This window comes from Podarcis cretensis (genome assembly GCF_951804945.1).
Source record: "Podarcis cretensis genome assembly, chromosome: 8".
NCBI classification, from domain to species: Eukaryota; Metazoa; Chordata; class Lepidosauria; order Squamata; family Lacertidae; genus Podarcis; species Podarcis cretensis.
The window spans coordinates 49394757-49422746 of NC_137177.1; the positions used below are offsets into that span (position 1 = coordinate 49394757).

A 27990-nucleotide genomic window follows, 5' to 3' on the forward strand; every position below is an offset into this window, starting at 1 on the left:
TTGATATTGTTAGGTTGACTATGCTTCAAAGAAAATGGAAGAGAAGAACTCAGAATCTTGTGCATGGATTCCAATTTGCAAGTACATTTTAAGCATCTTTTGTAGAAGTGTTGTGCATGGCCCATTAATACAATGCATGAAAAAGCCAAAGGTGTCATTAACTGTGTGCTATGTGATTAAAATGCATATGTAGTAAATAATAGTTATGATACATGGGAAAGCCCATTCTTCTTTAATGGGAAAATCTCCCCACTGAATGCAAACAGCTCAAAAAGGCAACATGTATTCACCCCCCCCCTTCACTTAAAAGTGATTATACACTTGTACCATCGTATTTTTCACACAACTTTTTGAGGTTCCAAAGAGGCAGAAAGCATGCACACAGGTTCATCATTATTATTTATTAGCTGTACAGCAGTATATTCTCCTTCCCAGAGTCCAAACCCCATTATGTATTTTTATAACATTTTATCTCATGTTGGTTTCCTAAAATAATGAAAAATATCACACAGTACAGCTAAGTACAAAAATGCATCAACCTAGAATCAGATAGCTAACCTGATAGCTCTCTTAAAAGCAATACATAGAAGAAAATTCTTTTTGAAATCAGCAAGACTGAGGCTCTATAAAAAGCTTACGTAGTTTTAACATGTGATGGTTCATATACAGGCATCATTTTGTATTTTCACATTATTATTCTTTTTAATTAAAAACTCCAAATCTTTTAATTAATGACCTAGTATGATTTCTTGCCCTAGGTTTCAAGGGCTGGGAACCCCTATACAAATTAACACCTTGGCTTTCAACACAGAATTCATAAACACAAAAAAGTGAGCAAAGAAAATTGAGTTGTGAAAACCTGAAACTCAAAAGGGAGTTTAAGTGACACGTTTCAAGACCAAGTCTATATATTTAGAAACGGAAATGGGGTGTGGAGTTCTATCATTACACTTCGCTAGCACTCTTCCACTAATTTGATAGGTTCCAATATTTAATTTGGGACCAATTCCTGCATAATTCATTTTTGTAAGAGTTTTAAAACAGGGGTGGGGAACTTGCAGTCCTCCAAATGCTGTCTGACTCCAACTCCCATCAGTGCCAGAGACAATGGTCAGAGATGAGGGGAACCGTAATCGAGCAACATCTAGAGGGCACCATGTTAGCTACCACTGGTTTAAAATAACAGGGTTCTCTTCTTTAAACTGCATTCCCCCCCACAAACCTCTTAATTAAATGGAAAAAAAGATTAAAATGTAAAAAAAAGTTATTTACAAGCTTGATCATTACAGAGATGCCCTGCAGAAAGCAAAGCATCTGGGAGGAAAGACACCAGCTGGAGCATGCCAAACCTACATTGCTGACGCAGAGCCAGTCAGTGGAAGGGTGGAGTTGGTGGGTGGGTGAGGGGGGGAAAGCAAAAACTAAAATGCAATAAAAGTTTTACAACCCTCCTGAGTTCTGCATTTACATTTAAAAACCTCTATAGAGTAAAATGAGGCCAGAGGGCTTCAAGGAACGCGAAAGCAGATCCAGAGCAGTTAGTGTGGGCTCGAGTCCGGGCTTCCATGTTTTCCACGTTACGTGCAAAGGCTGTCCATGGCCTGTCACTACAATGCAGTCCAGAGTTAACTGGATCCAGCGACCTGCAGGAGACCCCTGGGGACTCAAAAATATCCCCACGTTCCATGATCCGGTTATAGGCTAACATTAAACAGAGAGAGTTCTAGGCAAATCACTTTCTAACATCATTTGAAGTTTTGTTTCCCGAGTTGTTTGGTAAAATGGTCTAAAAATGATGCATTTCCCAAAGCCAAAAATAAGGTAAAAAGGAAAATAAAAATAAAAGGGATCGAGCCGCTTCAAAAGAGCCCAGGCCAGTTCAGTCAAGAGCATAACTCTTCCTCCATCACCGGTCCATCATGCTAAGAATCATCTCTGGGGTGAGGTCTCCATTGGGTGCTTCCACCGCAGCTGGCTGAGCTCCTGCTGTAGCTGCTACAGTCTCTGCTTCGGGCTCCTTCTTGACTTCCACTATAATGTTTTCAATTGCACCAGTGTTCTGGTCTTCCACCTGAATGATTGCTGTTGCTATCAAATAAGAATGGGGTAAAAGTCAGACACTCTCTGGGGATACCACTTCACAGTATCTCAACACTAGGCACAATAACCATAGCTAAGGCTGTGTATATGCTGCGATTCTCTGGCAGTGCACTGTGTGGCGGAGAATTGTACAAACTCATAGCTGGACAACAGTGACTAGCTAAGGCCTCTCTAATTTTAACAATTCCAAGAGTGATAGCAAAATTGGTCTCTGACCAATGTGGCTTCAAATTGGTATGTTTTTGAAGGCTGCAGGAAGAGGAAAAATGTGTGTCAGACTAAGCATGAATATACAGCTGAGTCCTGCCCATGGAATGCCATCACAGGAAATGTACTCTGACATGTATTACTCACACATCTTTAAGCTGCATTTGGAGAGAAAGACTAAAAATTTTTAGGCTGACTGCCTAAGGTTATAAAAATTCAGTCATCATAGAAAGCTGACTTTTATCAAATCAGGCCATTGGTCCTTCTGACCCAGTCAGATGGGGCAGGGTATTAAATTATTTAATTATTATTATTACACTTACTGGCAGGGGCTGTCTAGGGTTTTGGAGCGGGGATTGATTCCCCAGCCCTACTTGGAGATGTCAGCAACTGAACTGGGATCATCTGCATGCAAGGAATGTGCTGTTCACTGAGTTACGGTGTTTTTTCCTGTGGCTGCACAAGCTTCTGAGAAGAGGTTTTCATTACCTCCTGAGATGGAATGTATGGCATCTTGGTTTCATAAATGTTTCTGTTCCAACCCCCGATTTCTGAAATTTCTAGAAATCTGAACAAGAGTTCAGCCATTAACAATACCAAGATGCTCATAAATATCCAATTCAGGGAGACTGACCAATTAGATTTGGTCATGCAAGTTCAATCTTAGTTGAGCAGAGTGTTAAGAACTAGCCACCCTGACCCTACATGTGCAAATGCTTCACCAAGAATCTAGTATTTTGTGCAAATTGCCAAGACATTTGAGTACTCTGCCCCTCACAAGTTTCTAGACCTTTATGGTAGCAAATATTACTGAAAATATGTTAAGTGATGATATCCGATTTCCCACTGATTGCCAGTCATATTTGTCTCTATTATAATGCACCTTGCAAAAACTTGCAAACCAACCCCCCAAAAAAAACCACCTATGCACAATCTTCCTTTTTTCCATGGCCCAGGACTTACGCTGGGGCTGTTTTGGTTGATTGGCTTTGCCTGGCGGCCTTCCTCTTCGCTTCTTAGCCGGTGGTGGTGCTGGAACCACAGGTTCCACTTCCGGTTCAGCCTCTATTTCAACCGCCGTCTCCTCTTCTTCTTCATTATCATCCAATTCTGGCTCTGCATTTTCCTCTTCAATATTGAAAAAAAGAAAATTAAATCAGGGCATCTATCAATGAAAACAACAAAATGGGAACAGGTAATATGCTCCCCATAGGCAATATTGCCATTTCAGGTTTTAATCAGGAATGAATGAAATGTAGAACTTTGAAGATGTCAGTACACCTCTCCACAATGAAATGGGAGGGGAGAATTTTTGACTGTACATGTGTGCTGGGGGTGGGGTGGAAGCAAGAAATTTCTTTTTATTAGCTATTCAGAACGCTCTTCAGTGGAATGAAGAAGCAGAATTTTTTTTTATTGTTGTTTTTTTTAAAAAAAACATATTGCAAATAAATAAAATGCCTCCTAAGGAATTTCATCATCATGTGTGGGATACTGAACTTTAAGGCATTCTAATGACTTCCCTATTAACTTTATCACGTCCTCCCCTTAAAATTTTCCAGATCTGCTTCAAAAGATCCCTGGTGCCTTTTGTCCATGTGTCTTCTCACTTCCACTCACTGAGCTGTCCTGTGACCACTATGAGCAAGTGTACAGATGCGTACACACTTAGCATCTGGTTTGGGTCTTCTGTATATTTATCTTGCAAAGAAGTGCCTTCCCCACTGAACTGCATATTAGAAATGACTCCCCTGCTTTGCACTTGGAGGCACCTTCCAGCATCCCCCACCTTGACTTGGAAGAGAACGGCATTGCAAGGGGTTGGACTAGATGACACTTGGGTCCCTTCCAACTCTACAATTCTATGATCCTGTATAGGCTGTATGTAAAACAGGTGATGAGGCAGCCCAAAGGGAGGGGAAAATATCACCTCTACTGCCCTTTCTTGGCAGCTTAACTAACACACTCATTCACACCCAAGATTTAGACCTGTTGTGGTGTGCCAGGTGGTAGGCAAAACAAATTTGGAAGCCAAAAGCTTGGATGTTGCCATTATTATTTATTACATGTTTATACCGCGCTATACTCTATAGCTGCAAGAAAAATTGCAGCTAGTAGTGCTTAAGTGACCATTGGCAAGTTATTTGTTATGAGCGACATGCAAGGCTTGGGAACTATAGAGGTGCATGAGAATATAATGCAGAGGCTTGAGCACATAAGCAAGGTGAGGATGTCACAGCTGATTCAGAGGTAAGCTTACAGTTCTTACCACTATCAGAGGAGTCCTCTTTCTTAGAGCGCATCTTTCTCTTTCGCCCACGTTTCCCCTTCTTGGGCTCCCCTCCATTTTCTCCTTCGACTCCATCAGGGCCTGTGCAGTTATCTGCATGTCTGGCCATGGTGTTCTGATTAGAAAAAGCCAGGTGAATGTTAAGACGTTGGCTGTATCGAATTAGAGCACTTGAATCCAAGCATGACACACACCCCGATTTATCCCCCAAACGAAAAAAATGATCTTATTTGCCAAAACTGGGGCTAAGCCCCAACATCAGAGGTAAGCTGTGGAGATGAGCCAAATTTTAATTGGTACACTTTACTTCTCCCAATAATCCCACCCAAAGAGAACATACACACCAGCAATCATATGTTTGACATAGCTCCAAAGAGAGAACAGGAATCAGCAAGTGTATTTCGGTTTTGCAGCCCCTCCCATGACAAGTTACCACTTTGAAAAGGATACAAACCAAGCAAAATGCCGTATGGGGATGGCTTTTTCCGTTTGACCTCACCAAGGCAGTTAGCAATATAGCACATCAAGGAAGCTGGAAGATCTATTAGTGCTCAACTTATTCTCTCAGGCACCAGTCTTACGCCCTGCTTCATGCAGCAACCTTGCCCCCAATCACTTACACGGCGTGTGAATGTTTTGCCACACTTGGAGCAAACGAAGGCAGCCGGAACAAAGTTTGGATCGTGGTAGCGTTTGAAGTGCATGTCAAGCAGCTGCTTCTGGCGGAAGGTCTTATCGCAATGGCTACAGGCATAAGGCTTTTCTCCAGTGTGGGTTCGCTTGTGCATAATCATGTGCCGTTCCTAGAAGGAACCAAGAACCAAGTCAGCAGGGGTGGGGGATAACTCTAGGGCAGGAGTAGACAACCTGGTGCCCTCCAAATGTTCTTGGACCACAACTCCCATCAGCTGCAAACATGCTGATGCGAGTTGTAATTCAACATCTGGTGGGCACTGTGTCGGTCTACATTATCCCACTTTATTATTCTGCATCCTCCCCCACCTGATCTGCGTGCCTCACCCGACCAGGGTGAGAACCACATTCTTAAACATTTACATATGCTTCACCTGTCGACATGCATAGTCACACTGGTCACACTTGAAACGCTTCTCGTTCTTGTGAGATTTCTGATGCTGGATGAGTGCATACCGCTCATGGAATACAGCATCACAGTAACGACACTTCTTGCCCTGCTCAATGTAGGAATGCTGCTTCCGCAAATGGACACCTGGTAAAGAGAAACAGGCCACATACGAGTGCTCTGCTTTTACTGCATAGCCTGTGGAATACATCGAGGTGCTCATGCTTACTCCCTAGAGATTATATTAATGTTCAGCTGAATGGGCAAATTCCTGCCCTAAGATAAATATTTTAGCCCACAGTGTCTAAGACTCCATGTCCTCTGTATTTGTTTTTCTGAATAGCATTGCTACTTTGTTCTGAGTCTTCAAGGTATGGTGGGATTAAAAATATAAATCTGTTATTGTACACATGGAATTTTAGAGTTCTGGAATCTGATATTTGCTAGGCTTATTATATTCTAAGCTCCCAATTTAGCAAGTAGTTATGTGGCCCTCATAACCAAATAGAAAGAAAATCACACCCACAAAGGCAATCAAGTAACTGCATTTATACACTGCATTACTTCTGAGGAGCAAAAAACAGCTTATATGTGGTTTTCAGGCAATCTCTCAACAAGGCAATTTTTGCAAGGCCAGGCCTGCATAGCTTTAGCAGCCTTCAGCCTGTTCTCTAGACCATCAAACTAATATTAGTTGACCAACCAACTAGCCTTTCCTCTGAGAAGTATGATCACCACCTCTCTTACTAGAATCTGGTACTTCAACCTCAAGCCTCATGGCACTCACCCAAGTCGCTCTTCCGTGCAATAACAGTGTCACAGTGAGGGCAATGAAACTTGGCCACATTCTCTGTGTGCTTCTGCAGGATGTGCATCTTCATAGTCCCACTCTGGGTGAAGCGAGCGTGGCAAATGTAACACTCGTAGGGCTTCTCACCTTTCAGAAGAGAGGAGCAGTTAGCAAGAGAGGCTCATTTGCGGGCAGTAAGCTATCAAAGGACCTGAGGGGTGGGCTTGGAGAGACAGCATCCCCACAATCAAAGTTAAATTATGGGGCAAAGAATTCAAAGAAGAGAGATCTCTCAAATGTTGCATGGCAGATCTGTGGTTGAGTGCCAATAGCTCCTTCTCTCCCAATTACAAAATATCTATCGCTCTTTGAAGCTGCTGTCAGGGAACTTCAAGTTTAGTGTTCAGTTAGAGGTTATTACACTTTCCTAACAGTTTGCAAAAAAGCAAGTACTGTACAAATTTTAAAAAACGTCTGTAAGGAATCCCACTTTTTGAAATGCTGATCCAAGCAGTGACAATGGTCATAGCAGCCTTTAAGAAAAGCCACTAGAATATTAAGTCAGACAGCCCCCATCCCACTGTTTCTGAGATTATTACAGAAATTGCACACAGGTTTTACATGCCAAAGGAGCAGCGTGCACAGAATTTCCAGTGTGTGCTGGCCTCTGTGCCACCTCTGCAAAATATGTACCAGAATGGGTCCTCATGTGCCTCTTCAGTTTGTAAGTGTCCCTGCTGGCGTAGCTGCACAAGCTGCACTGGAATGGCCGCTCTCCAGTGTGAGAGCGAATGTGGCGTTTTAACTTGCTCACCTGTAAGTTAAGAATACCAAGATGGGATTTGTACCATAAGAAGAAAGGGCTTTGCATTCACTGTCTTTTCACAAAAGAATCAGTGCTATTTTTACCTTTTGCATTTCTTGAATTGTAAGATGAGACATACAGAAAACAGAATGGCTATGGGGCTAAAAGCTTTATGGGAGCCAAACAGCTGCTTATGGCCTGCCAATGTCATTTTTTATATTTCCACTCTGGGCAACAGACCTCCCCTACAAAACCAGAAACTGCATTTTTTTGGGGGCGGGGGTAGTTCCAGGGGCACCTGGCTATACATGTTTTTGCATTTACATGTGGACGGCCATAACCGAACCCTTGCATAAGATGCAAGTTACCTGTCTATTTAGACACACTAAATATATGGTCAAGAAACAAACAATATGACACAGGCTTTGTTAACTCCATATCCATTAAAAAAAACCCAAAACCTCAAATGGGGAGGGAGGGCATGGAGACAGGATAATACTGGTAGTTAAGTGGGTATGGCCTACCTACTACTACTGGAAAACTGGATTCAAAACGTACCTCCACGCTGGCATAGTCACACATGGAACACTTGAATGGCTTCTCGTGGGTGTGTTTGTAGCGGCGATGCCGAACTAACTCGCCACTTGTCACAAAGGCCATGTCACAGTCAGGGCACTTGTGAGGACGAGTACCTGAGAGATCCCAGAGACAAATATATATATATATATATATTAAAAAGTCTAAACAGATATTGACATCATCTGTAGGGAATATGTTTGCCTTCTTAATTTAAAGGTGCATCAAAAATAGGCAAGAAAATCTCTATTTAAAAAGACTGATTATTATTATTATTAAGTACTCTGATGCCAGCATGCTAAGGGTCCGAATGCTTGAAAAAGCTAAGTATGGTACATGCGGTTAAGTAAGACTTGTTTTCTATAGCATCCCAACTATAAAAAACCCCACGTCCTACCACCCAATGACATGGTAAGGAATGTGACTGTTCCACAGAGAAGCAATTGATGCAAGGCATTTTTATTTCAATTATGCTTCTGCTTTATTGGAAGTTATGTTTTGGACTTTGTGGGGTGATCAAAACTATGCAGGTTGGTGTTAACAGTAATGAAGCCAGTAATTCTCAGTGTTTCAAAAGGAAGTTTCCAGCCCTCATGGGCAAGAAAAGGAAACTTCACAGTATGATATGGCCTCTAGGACAAGGACTGGTTGGGACATCTGAAATGCTGAGGTGTCCAGATTGAAAAAGAATCCAGTCTGTCGCTTGTGTCAAATTCTTCCCCCATTCCTATGAGCCTCAACCTCCCTTCTGCAACCCCAAGCCTAGTGTTCAGTTAAGACACAATAAGATTCACCATAAAAATCCATTCAGGTCTTTTTGCATATACCGGTATGAGTTTTGGCTAACAAAGTTCTACTCAGAGTATACCTAATGAAATTAAAGGACATAATTCAGTCACATCTTTTAATTTCAATGGGTATTCTCCAAGCAGAACTAACATTAAATACAGCCCTGTTTGATTATTCAGTAGATTTAATCATGACACTTGCCTCTCATATCACAGAATCTAAAATTACTGGTGGACCAATATTAGCACAAGGTTGGCTTGAGATTGTAACTCCCACAAACCAAGAGGCAGGTGCCAGAAAAAATGCTTATGGGTTGGCAGCATCACCTAAACCACAGATGGGAAACTTGCCTGAAGCAGTCCCATTCTTCCATCACATTAGAAACATTCTTCCTTGTTTTTCTTGGCTTTTTACAGTCTTTCCCCTCTTTTTATATGCAGTGTCAGAAAAGCTGGAAGGGGCAGCATTTTATCCGATAAATATAAAGCTTTTAAAAAACATTTTTCCTGGTCGTATGGCTCGGTGAAAGCCTGAGAACAAATTGCTAGGTTTCTGGCATCTGCAGTGTGTTTTTGTTTGTTTGTTTGTATAGTCAGAAAGGAACTGCTTTCATTAGGTTTCTAAAACATTGGATATATTGGCCTGTTGTACTTAAAAATAATAATTCACTGCATACTTATTCATGCATCATCCCTTAACACCCAACAGCACTTACTCCTGAATAGACTTGCCTAAGTTTAGGGACTCTAGCATGAGGCAGTTACTGTGAAAATTTAAGCACGGTACCGTAATTCTCATTCTGGATCAATTAATCCAGAACCCTTGTGTCTGGCTCCATCCATCCCTGGCTTCGGCATGCCGCCTCCAATACACTAACCCTGAGGGAATGTGCTCCCCAAAAGAAACAGAGGTCACCCTTTCCCTTTAAAGTACCTGTGTGAGTGTTGAGGTGATTTCTCAGCAATGTGACTGTCCGGAAAGCTCTGCCACAAAGATGGCACTTGTGCGGCCTCTCATCTGTGTGGCTTTTCATGTGACGGTCCAGGTTTGAACGGCGTGGGCAAGTATAACTACACAGTTCGCACTGGAATGTCTTCTTCACTCCTGTCCAGAAAGCAAGGCTCTTTAGCAGTCTTAAAATAGCAACCCTTCTATATGCATAAATGACCTGGAGCACCACAGAGGCAAATCCAGTTCAAAGTCCCCACTTTGAGGCAGGATCCTCCTCATGTTTTTCTTCCACCCCACTTCCAATTTCAAGGCACCTATCCAAAGGGGACAAAGTATACCACATCAGATTAAATCAGGGGATAGCATTAATAAAACCAATAGAAGTAGATCAAACAAATTAATTAAGGAGGCAACTCCTGATCTGAGGTAACACTGACCTGAGGGAAAACTAGATAATTCACATCCTGAAATCCACCCATCACCCCTGTATTTAAATCTTCATGGAAGGAAACACCAGATTCTTTAAAAAAGTGGGGACAAAAACCCTTTCTTGATCTCAGCAGGCCATAATGAGGTATCAAAGATAGTCAAGTCTCCTATCAAAACATATCTGGGTTTCAAGGCTGGCAAGGCTCTTTGCTCTAAGATGATGATGTATTCAGGAAGAGAGCAGTAATTCCTATCCAGAACAGATACTGAAGATGCCCCCCTTCTGATCCCCAAATCCAATGTCCCATGTACCTTTCTTTTTAATTTTTGTTGGCTTGGGGGGCTTCATGTTGCCCACCACCTTCTCCGCATTGACCTCTGACAACAAGCCCTCCTGTTGCTCCTCTTCAAAGTCGTATACAGACACGTCCACATCTTTTCCCTCCTCAGTATAACGAAGTTTGCTTTTTTTGGTTTTCTTTGTCTTTTTGGCTGGGGGCTGATAGTCTGGGTCTTTCTGCCAATTAGGATCCTCCTGGGGCTGAAGTTCGCCTTGCTCCAGCGTCTCCACCTCACCATTTGCACCAACTTTTACCACCTGGAAGCCTTCCGGCAAAGGGAGGGTGTGGCAGATCATAGGCTCCCCTTCCTGGAGGCCTCCTTTGGAGACCTCATTTTCATAGGCCCCCTGAAGTTCTTCCACCGAAGTGGTAGCAACAGGTACAGACACTGGGACAGGCACCTGGACAAGTTGGAGCTCGCCCAGGTTTATAGGCTGCTCTTCCATATTCACAACTTGTAGGGTTATTATTTGCGTGTCGTCCACAGTAGCCTCAGCTTCCTGTTGCACAGTGCCTTCCATGACCTCCGTCTTCATCTGAAGCAGCGTTGGATCAAGCTGCTCCATCATGACCATCTGGACCCCAGCACTGACTTCCTGTACCACTTCAGCCCCATCTGCCTGGTTGGGTGGCAATGGGCAAGCATCCTCCTCCTGCCCACCTTCCCGGCGCCTTTGATAGGTCTTCCTTTCTTTGCCTTTAATGAAAGTTTCAGACTCTTCGCCAATAGCTTCAACTGCCTCCCCTTCCATGTCACCTTCCTGCTGGAAAACAGAGCGAGAGACAAAACATTTAAGCAGTTGTTTCAGCAGTTTGCAAGAATGGGGGGACAGAGTCTCACACCTTAAGAAATCTGATCAGACATGAATGACACATTGTATTTGCTGAAAAAAGAAATTCTCAGAACAAAGACCCCTGCTCACAAATATTATGGATACAACTCCTTAAACACTCTTGATATAGGTCTGTAATGTGAAAAAAGAGAAAGAATTATAATTCATTCTAACTCAGGATTTGGGGGACAAGATCAGGCTACAAGGATACATGCATTTTACACTTCTTTCTTCCTCCTGCATCCCGTGGGTCAGATACAGTATTTTGGGGCTAATGAAAAGCTGCTTCTGAATTTTTTGTCCCTCCCAAAAAGTGTCAAAAAGATTGAGCGTCTCTGGGGACACCATGAAATCCCTCCGCCATTACTTTCAGCAGTAGCCATTAGTCAAAAGGAAAAGGAAAAGGCAAGTTACTCTAGTTGCTCCTGGAAATAAATGGTCTAGGTGTGATGTGATGTACCAAAATGGGACAGACGAGACAGCAACCCCAAAATAAGATATCAGAAAAGCACAACCTCCAAATATTGAATACTTTGTTTTGGATCAGCCAGCTTTTGCAACCATACCCTTCTTTACTGTGCTTATGTTGCTTTTCCCCAAGCAGGAAAAATCAACTAAGTGGAAGGGAAACTGGAACATATTCAGAATGTTGCGTGGATACACACCTAAAGCTGAGTGCCTGGGACACTGCCAATACAAAGTAAAATGGCTGCTGTGGAAGTGTCAATAGTTCACAGGAAGAGAACAGCAAAAAGGCTGAGAACGTGGGCCAAAACAAAGAAGAGCCCACACAAATGCGGGTGGTTCAGTGCCAAAGCAAAAGCAAACAAAAGACAGTTGACATGTGGGGAAAGGCCCATCTGAGATCTGTTAAAATTAAAACAATATTTTAAAATCTTAGCTTATTCTAACCCCAGAGGGTTGGAGTACCTAAGAACATTGAATGTTCTTTCTTTAAAAAGAGAGCGAAAGAAAAGTCTTTATCTGAACTGGAATTTGGAAGTCAACGTTTAGAGTTATTTTTAATAAGACTACAGTAATCCTGCAAATAAATCCTGCAAATAAATCTATGTACAGCATTCACTCATCTACCCACACTAGTAATTTGTTGCATAATGATAATATTAAAATTAAAGGAATGAACCAACCTCTTCCATTAAAAAAGCACAACTCTGGTGGTGCCATGAAAAAAATCCCAGAGTTGAGCACTTGAAATTAATCCAGATGCAAACTTTAGGAATTAAATTACACCCGTGTACATGATCCATGGAAGTCAACTTCTAGCAACACTTTGTTTCATTTTAAGCCATTCCAGTTCCCCACAATATATTGGAATGTATTGGAATAGAAAACCACACCTAAAACACTTACTATTGCTACTACATTTCTATCCCTCCATGGAGCTCAAGGTTGTATACAGTGGTGCCTCGCAAGACGAAATTAATCCGTTCCGTGAGGCTCTTCGTATAGCGGTTTTTTTGTCTTGCGAAGCAAGCCCATTGACAGCTTAGCGGATTAGCGCTATTAGCGGTTTAGCGGCTTTTAGCGGATCAGCTGATAAGCGGCTTAGGGCTTAGGAAAAGGGGGGGGAAGGGGGAAAACCCCGTAGGAACTCGCAAGACATTTTCGTCTTGCGAAGCAAACCCATAGGGAAATTCGTTTTGCGAAGCGCCTCCAAAACTGAAAACCCTTTCGTCTAGTGGGTTTTCCGTCTTGCGAGGCGTTCGTCTTGCAGGGCACCACTGTATATGACTCTTCTCTCCATTTTATCCTGCACAGCAGGTGAGGCTAAAAAAAATCCTATGTTGATTAGCTTGGAGAGAAAACAACTGCATTCACTGAAAGGCAAGTAAGTATCTTCTGGAAGCAGAGTAAAAACCTGCTATTCTGAACCACTATTTGGTAGCTGGTGTTGAAGAAGGGATTATGACGTAACTTCTGTTTTGCTTTAAATATGTTAACTTGCTTAGGTGTTTAGCTCACATGCAAGGCATCACTATCCTGCACAGGATTACAATAGGCCCTGGGATCTATTCCATCTCTTTGAAAGTAACAAAAGTGAGGCTGAGGATTGTCCTGATGGGTATACAAGGTATAAGGAATGTTTTCTACCTTCTTCACACTTAACCTTTGGAAAACACTGCTCTTGTCCATGCACTTCACATTTCCTCCAACATAATAGATACTTTTAGAGACCCATGTGATTGTTGATACTGCAGCAGCACCCAAAATTTTGCTAAAATAATGATTTCAGTGTCAGTATAACTAAGAAACGGAAAATTGACAAAGAAATGCAAAACAAATTGACATGCAATGAATCCCACTGGTTTTAAGTCAGTTTCCTGTTTTCTGCCAGCAGCTGTCTGAGTATCTCAGTATTACATCCGCCTGCATGACAGTTAACAGTGAGATTCAACGCATGCGCTTAATAAGCTCTCCTGTCTCCCTGCCCAGAAGCTGACCACATGATTTGCAGTGTGGGTGGGTTGCTTTGCTTGTCAACACTGAGACAGCCTCACATCTCTTGCCTAAACTTCCCCACAAAATAAATAATTCCATATCCTAGCAGGCCAGCTAATGTGTCTGCATAGGAGGAAAGAGGGGGTAAATCCAGAAATCAAAAGATCAGAAAAAAGAGAATATTTGGTTATCTTGATGCTCTAAAGGTCACCTCTATAGGACTAAGTTTTGAGACAACCCAATGACTCACTTTCTGGTCAACTATTTCAGGGCTGTTGTGCCCCCCCCCCTTAAAACAAAAGGAACAGCAGCATTGATGGAAAGGCCACAACATACCGTTCTTCAACAAGCACCACAGCATTTAATTTGAGCATCAGTAAGTAGAAGCATGTGCAATTTGAGCTTCTACAGTTGTGAGGCCTTATAGGAGAACCGGCCCACTTAGAATTTGCATAAAGGCAAATTACTTAAAAATAAAATTGTTACTTTCAAAGAGATGGAATAGATCCCAGGGCCTATTGTAATCCTGTGCAGGATAGTGATGCCTTGCATGTGAGCTAAAGACCTAAGCAAGTTAACATATTTAAAGCAAAACACTTTAGTGTAGTAATTACATTTATGAACCATAAAATAGCTTTTACCCTTTTTATCCAAAATTAGTGAATTATTATGCATCTTTCTAAATGTTCTTCCTTTCCTTACCCTCCGACTTGTCTGTCTTAATAATTTTTGCATAGCACTTAGCACAATTTTAAGCACTTTAAAAAAAAAAGATGCCATCAACTGTTTTGGAAACATTCTGAAACATTTTTTCTGTTTTTAAAACCATGGCAGAAGAGAAAAGTCTGAATGCGTGCAGTGCATGCTGTCAGTTTTTAATTTGCCTCTGTGAATTTTAGAGTTCATTTGGATTGGCTCACCCTGCACACCTGCAGCAGAAGCCCATGTTTCCAGCCTTGGCCATTGCAGAACACACCTACTCAAGTTCTGCTCTGGATCTCCGATTAATATTTACAGTGGAGTCACAGCAAGTTGCTAAGAATAACCTGTAAAGTTTAGCTGTCTTTTACAACATGAGAAGTTGGGTTGGAACACTGAACCAATTAACAGGTTAGATTAATTGATATAAAACTATTTGAATAACTAAACTGGTACTTCCTATTTTTAAAAGTCTGCATATTCTCCCCCCCCCCCAAGATTGCTGTTTTTAAAGCACTTATATACTGCTTTCAGGTTGGTTGGTTGGTTTTTAAAGCAATAGTGGTATATAAATTTTATGAAAAACATTATTATAAATTATAAGATAACAGGTGACAAGAAGCACTATCTTGAAATAATATTAATATTTCAAGTAATCCACCTGCCACTCTGGGTGGCTTCCAACAAAATAAAGGAACACAGTAAAAGCTTCCTGAAACAGGGCTGCCTTCAGATGCCTGAAATATGAGGGACTGGCTCTACTAAAATATGCCTGCAAAAATATAGGGCATGATATTTTGAAAAGTGTAGCATTTTTCTTCAGAGCTATTGTTCTTACTAGTATACAGATGTTAAAAAACCACACACACCAATCTTAACATTTATTTAAGGAACTTGACAGCTTCAATTAAAAAAAAACCCTCAATGGGACAGTTGCATCACGGTGGGGGGAGTTCAAACAAGGCTCTGGATCCGCAGAATACACTCAAGTTCCTGATGCTACACAATGGTCCAGAAAGCTAAGACAGTACCACCTTTTAGAGGAAGCAATTTAATCAAAATGCAATTGTGATCACTCCTATCTGTTGACTACAACATAGCTGGCATCCAAATCTGCCTCAGCCTGTATTTTCCTTAACATCGTAAAGAAAGAAAATGCTACTTGCTTACTGGTAGTTTCTATGCCTGAGCAGCCATGTTCAAGGGAAAGTTTTGTATGTTACCCTGCTGTTTTAAAATTATGCTATCATGCATGACATTAATTGGTTAACCTAAAGGTTCACAACAAACATGTTTTTGCTCTACTACATGTAGATTATTATAAACAAGCAAACAAAGAGGCAGATAGTATGAGACTTTACTAACAACTATAACAACAAAGGGAATGTTAGATAGAGCATATTATTACAAAAGCCGTTCCCTAAATACAAAAAAAAAACACACAAATAAAACTCAGGTTATAGTTACCCCAAAAATGTTCATACTGTTTTTTACTAAAAGCAGCACCCTCTGTCTTGAGCTAAATTTCCAACATTTATTTCCAAGCAGCTAGTATTAAAAATGGAAATATTCCGCATCAATGGAAGATATTTCTCCAAAAAATTCTTTTACCTTTTTAAAAGATCCAACTTGAAGACAATGATTCACTATTGTACAATAGCCACCTAGGTGGTTTTAAGTAAAGTTAGCCAAATTCATGGAAACACCTATCATGAAAGCTAAGTCAAATCATCTTATTCAGGGGCAGTATATCTCTAAACACCAATTGCTACAGGGGAGAGCTGTTGCCTTTAATCCTGTTTTCAGGCTTCAATTTTAGTTGAAAACTTTTGTAAATAAGATGCTGGACTAGATAGACAATTAGTTGGATCCAGGAAGGCTTACAAGTTAAGCATCGCAAAGGTGAATAAGGCATTTTTTGACCTTTGCTAGGTTAATGCTGATTTTAAGGATTCTGCCAAGGCTATTTTAGAAATGCTTATGAGTAACTCATTTCACTCCAGAGACAGCTTCAGAAAAACCTGGGAGTCAGTTACTCAAACCCAAGAATTGAGTACCTAGAACATCTGTTCTCCATATTTGAAAACTGTATGTGAGGAACACACAACGCTAGTGTGTTTTAAAGAAGCTTTGTGAAAAAAATAAGGAATATTGCAAGAATGTAAATGAGGATAGAAAAATTTTATTTAAAGGCGATATTAAAATTAAGGAATGTGAAGATAGAAATTTAACTACGGATGATTGTCAGAGGAGTTGAGGGAGGTCCAATAAGTTAAAATATGTGATGTGAAAATTTGTATGATTGGATATTTTATGGAAAAATTTAATAAAAAAATTAATAAAAAAAAATAAAAGAAAAAAAAGAACATCTGTTCTTTTGGCTTTTGAAGTGTACAATAATCTTTTAAAGGGCAGTAAATTTAGTTCACCAGGAAAAACAGTGCCTAACTAATAGCAGACATACCCACTGAAGCTTACAAGATTCTCAACTACGGTAATTAAGAATTTATACATATTTTTTCTTAGTCAGATGCTGCAGATATATTCAGAATTTCAGTCAATTTAGATCTGTGTCATATATCTTCATGTTATTCCACAGCTGAACATATGAACACTCCCTGGTTTTCAATGATAAATGTATGAACATTTATGATCCTTACTCACACTAAGCTGGTGAGAACCTGTCATTTTGACACTGCCATCAAAAGACTAAGTGTTAAAAGAGGTTACTCTCACTTGTGCAAAGTTGTTGTTGTCTTAATGTAATATTCCAGTAAGTGACCAAGATCCCAAGCTTGTATGAAAGCTTTAAAATAAAGTATGCAAATGTGTGAGCTTTCAGTTGATGTTTAAGTCATTTTACACACATGTAAGAACTCAACATACTGTAGACCAGAGTTGGAAAATTTCTGAGTATCCAGCATGTATATTTCCCCACTAGCCCTTGTTTAGCTTAGCTTGCAGTAAATTGTGCCCCAAAGTCTTATTCCAACTGATCAGGAATGTCAGAGAGCTCCTCTTCCATAAAAACCCTGCCCTAGAAGCTTTCACTAATGTAGTTTCTTTGCTTCCGAAGAAGCAAGGAGTACTGGAGTGCTTTAAAATAGCAGCTCTACCCAGCTATGCCTCCTCCGATCCCACATCCCCTCCTCCTCTATTTTAAAAAGTGTTTTGAAAAGGATCTTGCAGTAGCAGTCAACCATGGCCAAAGGCAAAACCAGTGTTTCTCTCTCACGATCTTTCTCTCAAGAGCTGGAGAATACATCAGGTGCCATTAGGAGCAACCCTTTTGATATGAATGCTCCTTCTTGACACTGCGGAATCAACAAGGTATCAAGGTGACCCAACATTGGGATTAATCAGAAAAGATGCAGAAAAAAAAGATATTTTCCAACACTAGCTTATGAATCCATCTTCTGGGTTAAGTGGAGGGTGAGAGAGGGAAAAGATCTCAACCCCTCAACACTTGCCTCTTCTAAACTGGACTCTCCTGGCTAATGCCTTGTTTCACTTTCTAGCCAATGCAAAAAGATCCCTTTGGCTTCAGTGTGAAAGATCGTCTGCTTACAAGAAACCAACACAAAGATCTATGAACTCTGAACAAAATTGTTAAGTTCCAGGGAGCTTGAAAGCAACTGGAGGTTACCCCAGACTCAATGACAGAGTACACACACAGACACACATACATACAATAGGTATGGGGAACCTCTGGCCCTCCGGATGTTGCTGGACTACAACTTCCATCAGCCCCAACAAGCATGGCCAATGGTCAGGCATGAAAAAAATTGTAGTCCATAAATGTCAAACCTTCCTTACCTAGCTTTCCTCCAGGAGCTCAGAAGCTGCAGATATGAATAAAAGCATAAAATGCTGTGCATGAGATGCTATTTAAGCCATTTGACAGCAAGCAATGGAGAAGGTCTATTTGGATAACACAGAGATAAATTTCCTCTTTCTTGTTAAGTAAGTTTCCAAGACTGTACCCAGAGGGAAAGCTATTCCACCGCAGTGAGATTCAAAAAGGTTCCCTTGTTTATGTGGAACCATTTTCACTGAAGTATTCATACCTCAATTGTAGAGCAATTGCTTTGCATGTACAATATAAAGATTTAGGCCCAATCTTTGTCATCTCTAGTTAAGAGGAATCAGGTGGCAAGTGATGAGACAGACCCCTGCCTGAGACCCTGAAGAACTGCTGCCAATCTGAAAAGACAATACTAGGCTAATCTGACTTTATATAAGGCAACTTTCCATGTTCTTAACAACAAAGTCTATGCATGTCAGTTGAGAACTAAGTTCCACTGAGTTCAAAGCAGTTAACCCCCAGCTAAGTGGTTATAGGATTAAATCAACAGGACTTGCAATTTATTTTACAAAGGTGGAGCAAACTCTAAAAATCCTGAGTTCTATACTACATGTTACAAAGGCCACCACATTTTGTAATTACAGCTATGCTAATAAAATAGGCTGATTGAAGCTACTCCAGGGTTCTTATTTTACATATTTATCTGAGTCCAATATCACCTCTGAATGTACAAACTGGAAGTTACTTATATGTAATGGCACAATAGGGAAAGTGAAATTTACAAAAATAAATGAATTCTACCAGGTACAAGTATTCACATTAAAAGTGACCTTAAGTTTTGAAAATAAAGTCAGGTTCCCTAGCTATGAAGCAGATTCCCAAACTGCTGCCCATTGGCTCAACCATTCAGAATACAGTGGTACCTCGGGTTAGGAACGTAATTCGTTCTGGAGGTCTGTTCTTAACCTAAAACTGCTCTTAACCTGAAGCACCACTTTAGCTAATGGGGCCTCCTGCTGTGCACGATTTCTGTTCTCATCCTGAAGCAAAGTTCTTAACCCGGGGTACTATTTCTTGGTTAGCGGAGTCTGTAACCTGAAGCATATGTAACCTGAAGCGTATGTAACCCGAGGTACCACTGTATTTCATAAAACACACCAAGTTTTGACGGAAGTAGCAAGGGTACATTTAATCCTTAGCAGTACTGCTGAGAATTCAACAACTGCAACATTAGAATCAATTGATACATTCAGATCTAAAACCAAGGTGAGTGCCTCAATATGCCAGGAGATTTCTGGAAGTTTTACAGATATATGAGAGTTCAACACAGGTGGAGATAAAAAGATAAGTAGAAGCAGTGTAGATGGAGGTGGAGCGTAACACCAGGCAAGTCTGAACTACAGCTCAGAAGACCAGGCTATTAGAGGAAGAATGTATCTGATACTGGGGGAAATTTGCTAAGATTTAATCATAAGAACATAAGAAGATGCTGCTGGATCAGGCCAATGGCTCATCTAGTCCACCATCCTGTTCTCACAATGACTAACCAGATTCCTGTGGGGAACGTGCAAGTAGGACATGAGTGCAACAGCTCTTTGCCTACCTGTAATTCCCAGGAACTGGTATACTACCTCTGACAGTGGAGGTACAACATAGCAATTATGGCTAGTAGTTGTTGATGATAGTCTTGACCTCCATGTATTTGTTTAATCCTTTTTTAAAGCCAACCAAGTTGGTGGCCATCACTTCCTCCTATGGGAGACAGCTCCATAGTTTAACTATGTGCTATGTGAATAAGTACTTTCTTTTATCTGTCCTGGAATCCCCAATGAAATAAATGGAACTACAGTGCACTGTTACATAGGCATGTCTTTCAGATGTCAGCGCAGCCTAGTCCCAACAGGTTAACTTTTGCTCAATAGAGTCTACTGCCGCCAGTATCAGCCAACTCTAACAGCATCAGATTAGCATGAATATGTAAGAGTAGCCTTGATTAAGTTACTCCCCGCCTCTCAAATTCATTTGTTCCCTTGCACCACTTTGTTTAGTACACTACTTGCCCAAAGCCGGCAAAAGAGTAAGTTAAGGAGCACACAAGGTCCACCTATTTTCATGGTAGGAAAGTTTGAAAGTAAAATAAAAAACAGAATGTAACCCATAAAACAGCTTACTGTGGTTATTTAGAGATGACTCATTTGCATTAGAAAGTGACAGACGAATGACAAATGGGCAAGACTTTAGAACTGTGTTTTAAAATTTATGTGGGTGAGGGATACTAGTTTGGAATACACTTTTAGGTTTAAATGACTACTCAGTCAATCACTACAATACTGGGAGCCCAAAAGAATATTTTTTGGGAAATCAAGCAGAATTCTAACTATTACAGCAAAACAGCAATGATGTCCACTGACAACATAGAAGCATTAGCTACATCAAGATGCTGCACCAACTATGGGCTAGCATAATATAATTATAGTAGCATGGGTCTATTATTTCACTTAAATCTCCCCTCATGGACCACCTCATTCTGTAAAGAACATGTAACTGTAAATAAATGGTCAGAATCAAAGCTGGTTAGCTATGACCAATACCCCTCCTCTCCCCATTTTAGAAGGCAGTTCACTAGTGTGATGCAATTATGACTTATCCGTCAAAATTACCCAGGATCGCTTGGGCAACTTGCTATCACTCACCCTAACCTACTTTGGAGAAACAGGCCCACCAATTTCACACTAGCAACCTCAAGCATGTTCTCAACTGCTCAGATTAAATTGACAGCATATATTCAGAGCAATATATTTTAAAACGAGGCATATAAAGTAATATGCAAATTTCTGGTATATTCCCTTTGTGAAAGAGTTCTTTTCTTAAAATAAAACCGCAGGAGAACCTTCAGGAAGATATACAGTCAAGGTAGTAATAGACTTCTCTTCTTCAGGGCTGGGAGATCCCCCTCCCCCAAACCTTCTTGGATTATACATGAGGATGTATAAAGGAAGATCTCTACAACCTCCGGAATTGCGTGGCCCAATTTTCTGGCAATTTTAGAGGGCTTTCCCTTAAAGTATTACTTTTTCCCCCCCCTTTAAGAATAGTATCTGCACAAAGATAATCAGGACTAGGTGATAGCGTCGAGGCCAAAGTCATGACTCGGGGTATGAATGAGATCGTGAAGTCTCTCCCCCCCCCCGCCTTCCTTGACACCATCGTAACTTTACGAAAGGATCTTCCCCGGTAAAGGTGAAAAGGGGAGCCCCGCGTGAGCTCCTTCCCGGTTCCAGGCCGGGCGGGCGAGCTCGGGCGTCCCCGCCTGGCGCTCTCCCGCGCTGCATGGCGCTGCAGCTCAGCCTGCCTTGCAAGAGGGAGCTCGAGTCCCGATCTTGAGCTCGCAGCGCCTCTCACTCCGCAGCGCGCACAGCGAGGCGGCGGCCGGCGGGAGCAGGCGGGCAGGGACGGGCAGCGCGGACACGCAGGACCATCGGGGGAAAAGGACGCGGACGGAGCAGGCCGGGGACGGTCAGCTGGGACGGGACGAGAACGCCCGGGCATGGGGAGGAGGGAGAGAAAAGCAGAAGCGGAGACGGGCGGGAATCGACGCGGGGCGGAGGCGACCGGGCGGAACGAGAAGCGAGCCAGAAGAGGCGGGAGGTGGCAGGGTTAGGCCGCAGGTTAATGGGGGCGGCTCGGGAGGAGCTGGGAAACGGGGGGGAGGGGAGGAAACCCAATCGACTCGGCCAGGATCAAGGCGGGCGGGTGGGTGTTTTGAACAGAGGTTTTTGGCGGGGACAGGAACGCCCGGGGTTAGTCGTTTCCATAATGGCGGACGAGTTAAATAAAACCCGAGTCACTCCAGCAGGCCGTGGTTGGCGGCGGCGGAGAGGGTGAGGCGGCGGCGGGTTGGGCAAGGCCGAGCTAAGCAGCCGCGCCTCTGTCTGTTTATCCAGGCCCGGCCTGGTTCCGGCAGAGGCGCTGCTCTGGGAGGCCGATGGGCGGCAGTACCAGGCCGGCATCAGGGCGATGGGGACGGTAGAGGGAGACAAAGCCCCGCTCCCCATCGGCGGCGCCGCGGCGGGTCCCAGCCCGAGCCCCATCGTGACACCTAGAGGCCGGAGAAAGCGACTGCAAACCCCCCGCGCTGCTTACCTGTCCCGGAGGCGCCTCCGGGCCGCCCCTGCTGCCCCGGGCCCCGCCCCGCTCGGGCCCTGCGGAGCTCCTACTGCAGCTGCCCCGCCGCTAGCGGCCGCCGCCAGCGCCCAGCACCAGCTCGCGGTTTAATCGTTCCACAGTCGCCTCGGACACAAAATGGCGGCCGAGACGAACAGTGCGCCTGCGCCAGCCCGGCAGCCGCGGCCGCCGAAGCCGAGCGAAAGGAGGAGGGAGCGGGAGAAGCGGCCGCGCGGAGCACCATGGGAGGAGCCGCTGGGCGCCAACTTCAAATAGAGGACCTAGAAGGGCCGCGGCGGACGTGAGGGCGGGTGGTGCTGTGACGTCACGCGCGGCCTGGGCTGAGGGTGCAGAGCACTTGCACGTTGCAAGCACGGGCAAAGGGATTGGTTCCACGGTGTGGCGCCCTCTTGAGGTGACGTTGGCCCTGTTGCCACCTGCCGAGAAAGGAAAATCTCTGTCAACGGGCGGGGGTTTCACGGGCGTCGTGTTGGTATAATCAGGAACAAATTGGTGCAAACGTGTCCAGAAGCAATATAGGCGAGCTTGGATATGCAAGTTAACTGCAGCTTATATTAGGATTAAACCTTTAACGATCCCTTAGTAGACAGAAATTCAACAGGCAAAGCTGCCACCTGTCAGTGTGGTGAGAAATACTGCTGTCCTTTTTAATTAGATGCACAGCCATTAAAGCCCTGATACCCAAAGGGGTGGGGGTGGGATCTACAATCTTTTAAATCTTTTACATTTTTAAAGATCTACAATCTTTAAAAGTCATGGGGATGTTTGCTTTTCAAATCTCATTTGTCTTATTTGAAAGGCACAGTAATCAGGTAAATTGACCCAATCAGGGGGGTTGATGTCCTTTCAAAGTCCATACAGTATTTGTTAGGATATGTACTGTACATGAAATGTAGGTAAACTAACTGCAACCCATCCCAATTCTTAGTGAAGGGTTTCCGCCCCCCTTGAAATATCTAAGAGGAGAGCAGTTTGTAGTTGAAAGTGATTATCAGAAATTCAGCAGAAAACATATTAAATAGATTTGCTTGTGTCCTATTCCACATTCAGGCAGTTTAGATTTTACTTTAAAATGGTGCTTAGTTTCTAAAATGGGAAGTAGCTCTATCTAGAACCCCCTTACCTCTCCTTATGGAGCCAGTGGATTATAGTTATTCAGGGTGTTCCTTGCTGCATATGTAACATGAATGTAGTGACTATATGTTTGGTGGTTGTTTTTAAATAAATTTATTCTACTTTAATAGTATTTATATACCTCCCCTCACCACAAAATATCCTCTATCTTTAATTCCTATTCTTTAATTAATCCTAATTCTTTAATTGGAGCTGTGGTAATTTTTGTGGCCTTGCAGCAGAAGGTGCCATCTTGAAGGGAAACATGAGTTTTCTACAAAAGAACAGTTCTCTCCTAGAAGAAATCAACTTTTTTTAAAATTAATTACATTTATATACCACCTTTATCTTCCAAGAATCTCAAGGTGGTGTACATGGTACTCTTCCCCATTTCATCCACACAAAAACCCTGTGAGGTAGGTTAGGCTGTGAGGCAATGACTGGCCCAAGGTCACCAGTGAGCTTCATGGCTTTCACTATGCATCTGTCACCTGTCTTCCTCTCTTGGCAAAAAGAGGATGGCTATGTCTGGGTCCAACCCTTTATCTCCAGTTCCAGGGCAACCATCAGGGTCCCAACATCACTGATACCTGCCCTGAGTCCCCCTTTATTTTTTGTGGGCCAACACAACCACAATTCCCACAACACCCCTCACAAAGTGCTGTTACAAGGTATTGAGGGAAATTAACATGGTAGCTAGTCCCTGCCATCCAGCATTGCTGAAAGCATCACTGTTGCTGCTGCCAACCATTACTGACAGGTATGCCTGCTAGGGCATATTGACGGGGGGGTAGGGTGGACACTAGAATGAACAATGCATAGGACCACCCCTACCTGGGGCTTGCCCTTTCCAGTTTCCTCTCAAATGACAGCTTCAGGGAAATCTCCCCATTTCCATCTGCTTACACCAGCTAAAAACAGCTAGGGAAAGATTTAATGCTGAGCATAGGCAGTGATCCTCCATAAACCTGCTGGCCAAGAAATCCCCAAACGTCTATTTCTGGATTTGCTGGATGGCCATTTTACTCTTGGTGGACCTCATGGGAATCATGACTCAATTCTTCCCACTAGAAAACCAGACAGCAGCAATGATAGATGTTGGAAATCATTTGCCTTGTATGAATTGTCTCAGGCTTTGCAGGTGCCTGTGGGTACTTTTAACAATCCCGTAGTTAACAGGGTAGCAATGTTAACAGAATGTGTGCTCACTCTCTTGAAAGGTATTTTATTCTTTGTATGGAAGAGGCAGGTACAAGTGCAGCTGAACGTATGCAGCTTACACTGATTTGTCCTACATCACAACTTTATGTGGGCAGTGGGTAAATAAATGGAGAGCAGAGAAAACCCACTGCAAAAAGATCTTTTTTGGCCTTCCATTTTGCTTATTGGGTTCTGGGAAGGTTAGATGAGGGCCCTGGGCCTTGCACATCCTTTCCAGAGGGCAGTTAAGTGAGGCCAAGGGCAAGGCTGCTGTAGACAGGTAGGGATGGTCACGGGGAGAGCAGTTCCAGAGGTTCCTGGCATTTGCATGTGGACCCCTGAAACCAAACCCTCATATAAGCTGCAAGTTACCTCTACACAATCACAGGAACTTCCACCTGAAGTGGTATAGTCCAGACACTAGGCCTTATTCCAAAGTTATGCATTTCATCTCAGTGGCAGGCTAGGGAAGCAGCTTAGGGCATTTTCAATACATTTTAGTGAAGTAACCATGTGGAAACGAAACCCAGGGTTGTGCCAACAAGAAACTCCAACAAACCAATTATACAGGGCAAATAGCTGGGTCTTTCACAGAAGTGAAATATTCCTCATCAGGGAGAGGGAGGCTGTGGCCCTCCAGGTGTTGTTAGATGGCTAAATGCCCTCTGTCAGTATGGCCAATGGTCAAAAACTATGATAGTCTAGCAACCCCATCTCTATGCTAAAGGGATCCATTCAAGCTGAGGATCTCAAGACACATCATTTTGATGTCACAAGCCAAGGAAGAATTAATTTAGGAACAACCTTGGTTTTAATTTACTTTACATCCATATATCTTTGGGCTTTCCTCATTCAAGAGCTCATTTTGCCCAGTGACTCTAGGTTAATGTAAGTCGGACATGTTTACACTAGTTTCTGGGTGTAGGAGCTTTTTGGAGTCACAAGTGGTACAGGGAAATTCATGGGCACATGCATATTTTTATAAGCGCATTTACCTAACCTGTATTTATCCACTTTCAAAATGTATTTTCTGTTCTTACCTAACAGCCTATATGCAGCTCTCATTCAGGCATTGATTCAAAAACACTGCATCAAGTGCTCCCAGACAACTGGAGGAATGTTCTTATTTTCTTATGGGCAAACTAGATGAGATTCTATCTACGCAGTTTACAATTGTGTTACTTTTTTTTAAAGTAAATGGCAGACATAAGTCCCCTGACTTTAGCCCTTTGTCCTCCCCCTATATTTCTGATCCATACTCGGGGGGGGGGGGGGCACATACCTGCATTTAAATGTAAAAAAATGTGAATTATGTTGCATCTTGTTCAGCACCTTTGCTTCTTTTCAGATTGCAGACACATTGAGCTAATGTTTTCAGGAGACATCCCCAAAGAATTCTCAGCCTAGGTTATCTCAAGAATCACCTTTCTTCATATGAAACCTGTCTTAACATTTTTGTCTTCTGAGGCCCTGCTCTAAGGTCCCTCACCACCACAGGGCCTTTTCAGATCTGGAATAACATGCCAAGGGGGTTCACCTGCCCCCTTTGTTGTTTGCATTCAGATAGGCAGGAACTTTTTCAGATTACTCTCCTTGAATTTCATCTTCCTGTTAACTTTTTAGTGTTTTGCACTACAATCCTATACCTACCTAAATGAGTGTAAGCTGTCTTGAACTCAGAGGGGCTTACTTTTGACTAAAAAGATGTAGATTTGCACTGTTAATATCTTTAAGATTGTTAGTTTGGCAAACATAGTACCGAAGAAATATTTTCATGTTCCTTTCCTGTCCAGTTAAAAGTTTAGAAATACGTTGTCAGAACATGACAGTTTTCAGAGATCCGGAGGGCTCCAATAGGAGAAGAGACTTCCTTATTCACTTTAATGCTAGTGTGAATTTTCTGTATTGATTTCTTTCTATCTATCTGCCTATCTATCTGCCTATCTATCTATCTATCTATCTATCTATCTATCATATTCAGAGAACCTTATTTAACAAGGCAGGGTATGAATATTGAACATCGATGAATAATGGTTTCCATTTCTATTTTCTGTACTGCAGGAAGGACAAGGATGACTTGTTGCCTGTGGTCTTCAGCGTTCCCCTTTCACTTCTGGAAAGAAGCTCAGTCCATCTTCCTTTTTATTTCACCACCTGTAAAAACCACTAAAAAACTTCAGTGCTGAACTTTGTTCTTGAGTTACCTAAGGTGTTTTTGACCACTTGAGGTTTCACAACACCTCGCTCCTTCCCAGTTTGGTTAGGGAAACTCCACAGCAGCAGTCACAAAATGATGTACACCCAACTCACTTGCTCAAACTTCTTTTTATTTCAGGCTTAAAGTCAAAATTAGCCAAACCTCTTGATAATTACATTATATATATTTATATATCTATGTAGATATACAGATAAAATTATAGAGATTTTATAGAAAAGACTTTTTGCTTTTGTCTGCAACCTCCCCTCCCCCCCCAAAAAAATGTGTAAATAAAAATAATAAAATAGCCAAAGAAGTGGCAGCGTTTGTCTATCCATGTTGCTTCCATCTGCCACAGCACCACTGTTAAAAACAATCTGTCCTTCCTCCTCCACTGGGAGGTGGGAAACTCTCTCCTGTAATTGTTGTGCACTTTCTTTCCCCCCACCTCTCAGAACCGAGAGAAGAGTTTGCAGCTCCTCAGTAGCAGAATATACCTGGTCCCAATTTCCTGCAGTATTCACAGCCCCAGAGGGTGGAGGACATGGGCAAGCTAAGAACAAGTTGAACACTAAGTGGGACTTCAAGAACACACAAAAATTCTTCCAAGTTTGTCTCAAATGGGAGATGGCTTTAGCAACTGAGACTTTCTGCCATGGCCATAATGCTCAGCTGTTGTTTTTCTCCAAAATGTGGCATGTTGATCCTGGCAAATGGCAGAGAGCAATACTCAATCCCTCAGCCCCGTGGGCTCCTGTAGGAAAGGAAACAAGCGGATCTCTCAGTGTCTTGTACTCATGTTAGTTCCATGAGTGAAGCAGCCATTGGGGCTAGGAAAAGGCATCCTCCACATAAGACAGCGTGTGGGTGATGCTAATACTGCAGTGTGTGCATGCGCTTAGGGGCAAAGAGCTGCCCAGTCTATGGCACACTAGTCTGACCCCAGTCTGTGTGACTTGGTTGAAGTTCTGTGGCATGCAAAGTCTGGGTCCCAAAAGGATCTGGCTGGTCAGTTTGTGTGGCACCCTTCAGAACGCAGTGCTGGCCATGCTCCCGGGGGCAAAGATTCGGGGCAAACTGTCAAGAGACTCTTCTAGACGTCGATGAGCAGATTTCCCATCTTCTCCTGCAAGCAAATA

The 27990-nt window shown here is 42.6% G+C and overlaps 2 protein-coding genes and 1 long non-coding RNA gene across 13 annotated transcripts in view; 1 reads left to right on the top strand and 2 right to left on the bottom strand.

Annotated features, from left to right (window-relative positions):
• Positions 1–386: 386 nt before the first annotated feature.
• CTCF (CCCTC-binding factor) lies at positions 387–22426 on the bottom strand. 2 transcript variants are annotated; one of them, XM_079987880.1, is made up of 11 exons: positions 22300–22426; positions 10331–11120; positions 9572–9742; positions 7832–7965; positions 7162–7282; positions 6466–6615; positions 5665–5825; positions 5218–5400; positions 4577–4712; positions 3271–3435; positions 387–2088 (listed from the first exon to the last, which is right to left on the bottom strand). In XM_079987880.1, the coding sequence occupies exons 2-11, from the start codon at positions 11109–11111 to the stop codon at positions 1907–1909; spliced, it is 2184 nt and encodes a 727-aa protein (XP_079844006.1). In that variant the 5' UTR covers positions 11112–11120; positions 22300–22426; the 3' UTR covers positions 387–1906. The 2 variants fall into 2 exon arrangements, with proteins under 2 accessions (XP_079844006.1, XP_079844005.1); XM_079987879.1 differs by having other exon boundaries at positions 10331–11123; positions 22300–22423.
• Positions 21364–27123, top strand: LOC307222556. Of its 2 annotated transcripts, none has more exons than XR_013841797.1 (2): positions 21364–21672; positions 24007–27123. It is a non-coding gene; the product is annotated as an uncharacterized lncRNA (long non-coding RNA). The 2 variants fall into 2 exon arrangements; XR_013841798.1 differs by lacking the exon at positions 21364–21672 and adding an exon at positions 22595–22874.
• The window catches only part of RIPOR1 (RHO family interacting cell polarization regulator 1), a 98992-nt gene continuing 97962 nt past the window's right edge, over positions 26961–27990 (bottom strand). For all 9 annotated transcript variants that reach the window (XM_079987874.1, XM_079987873.1, XM_079987869.1 and 6 more), the window contains one exon: positions 26961–27977. In XM_079987874.1, coding sequence (XP_079844000.1) covers positions 27880–27977 — 98 coding nt within the window. In that variant the 3' untranslated portion in view covers positions 26961–27879. The remainder of the gene's footprint in view (positions 27978–27990) is intronic.

What these genes read in the sequence shown, in the direction of transcription:
- CTCF (XM_079987880.1), bottom strand. Translation starts at nt 11,111, where the DNA reads ATGGAAGGGGAGGCAGTTGAAGCTATTGGCGAAGAGTCTGAAACTTTC. An exon ending in AACAAAAATTAAAAAGAAAG is followed by an intron (nt 9,743 to 10,330) that starts GTACATGGGACA and finishes CTTTCTGGACAG; the next exon opens with GAGTGAAGAAGACATTCCAG. An exon ending in TCAACCAAAACAGCCCCAGC is followed by an intron (nt 2,089 to 3,270) that starts GTAAGTCCTGGG and finishes CTTATTTGATAG; the next exon opens with CAACAGCAATCATTCAGGTG.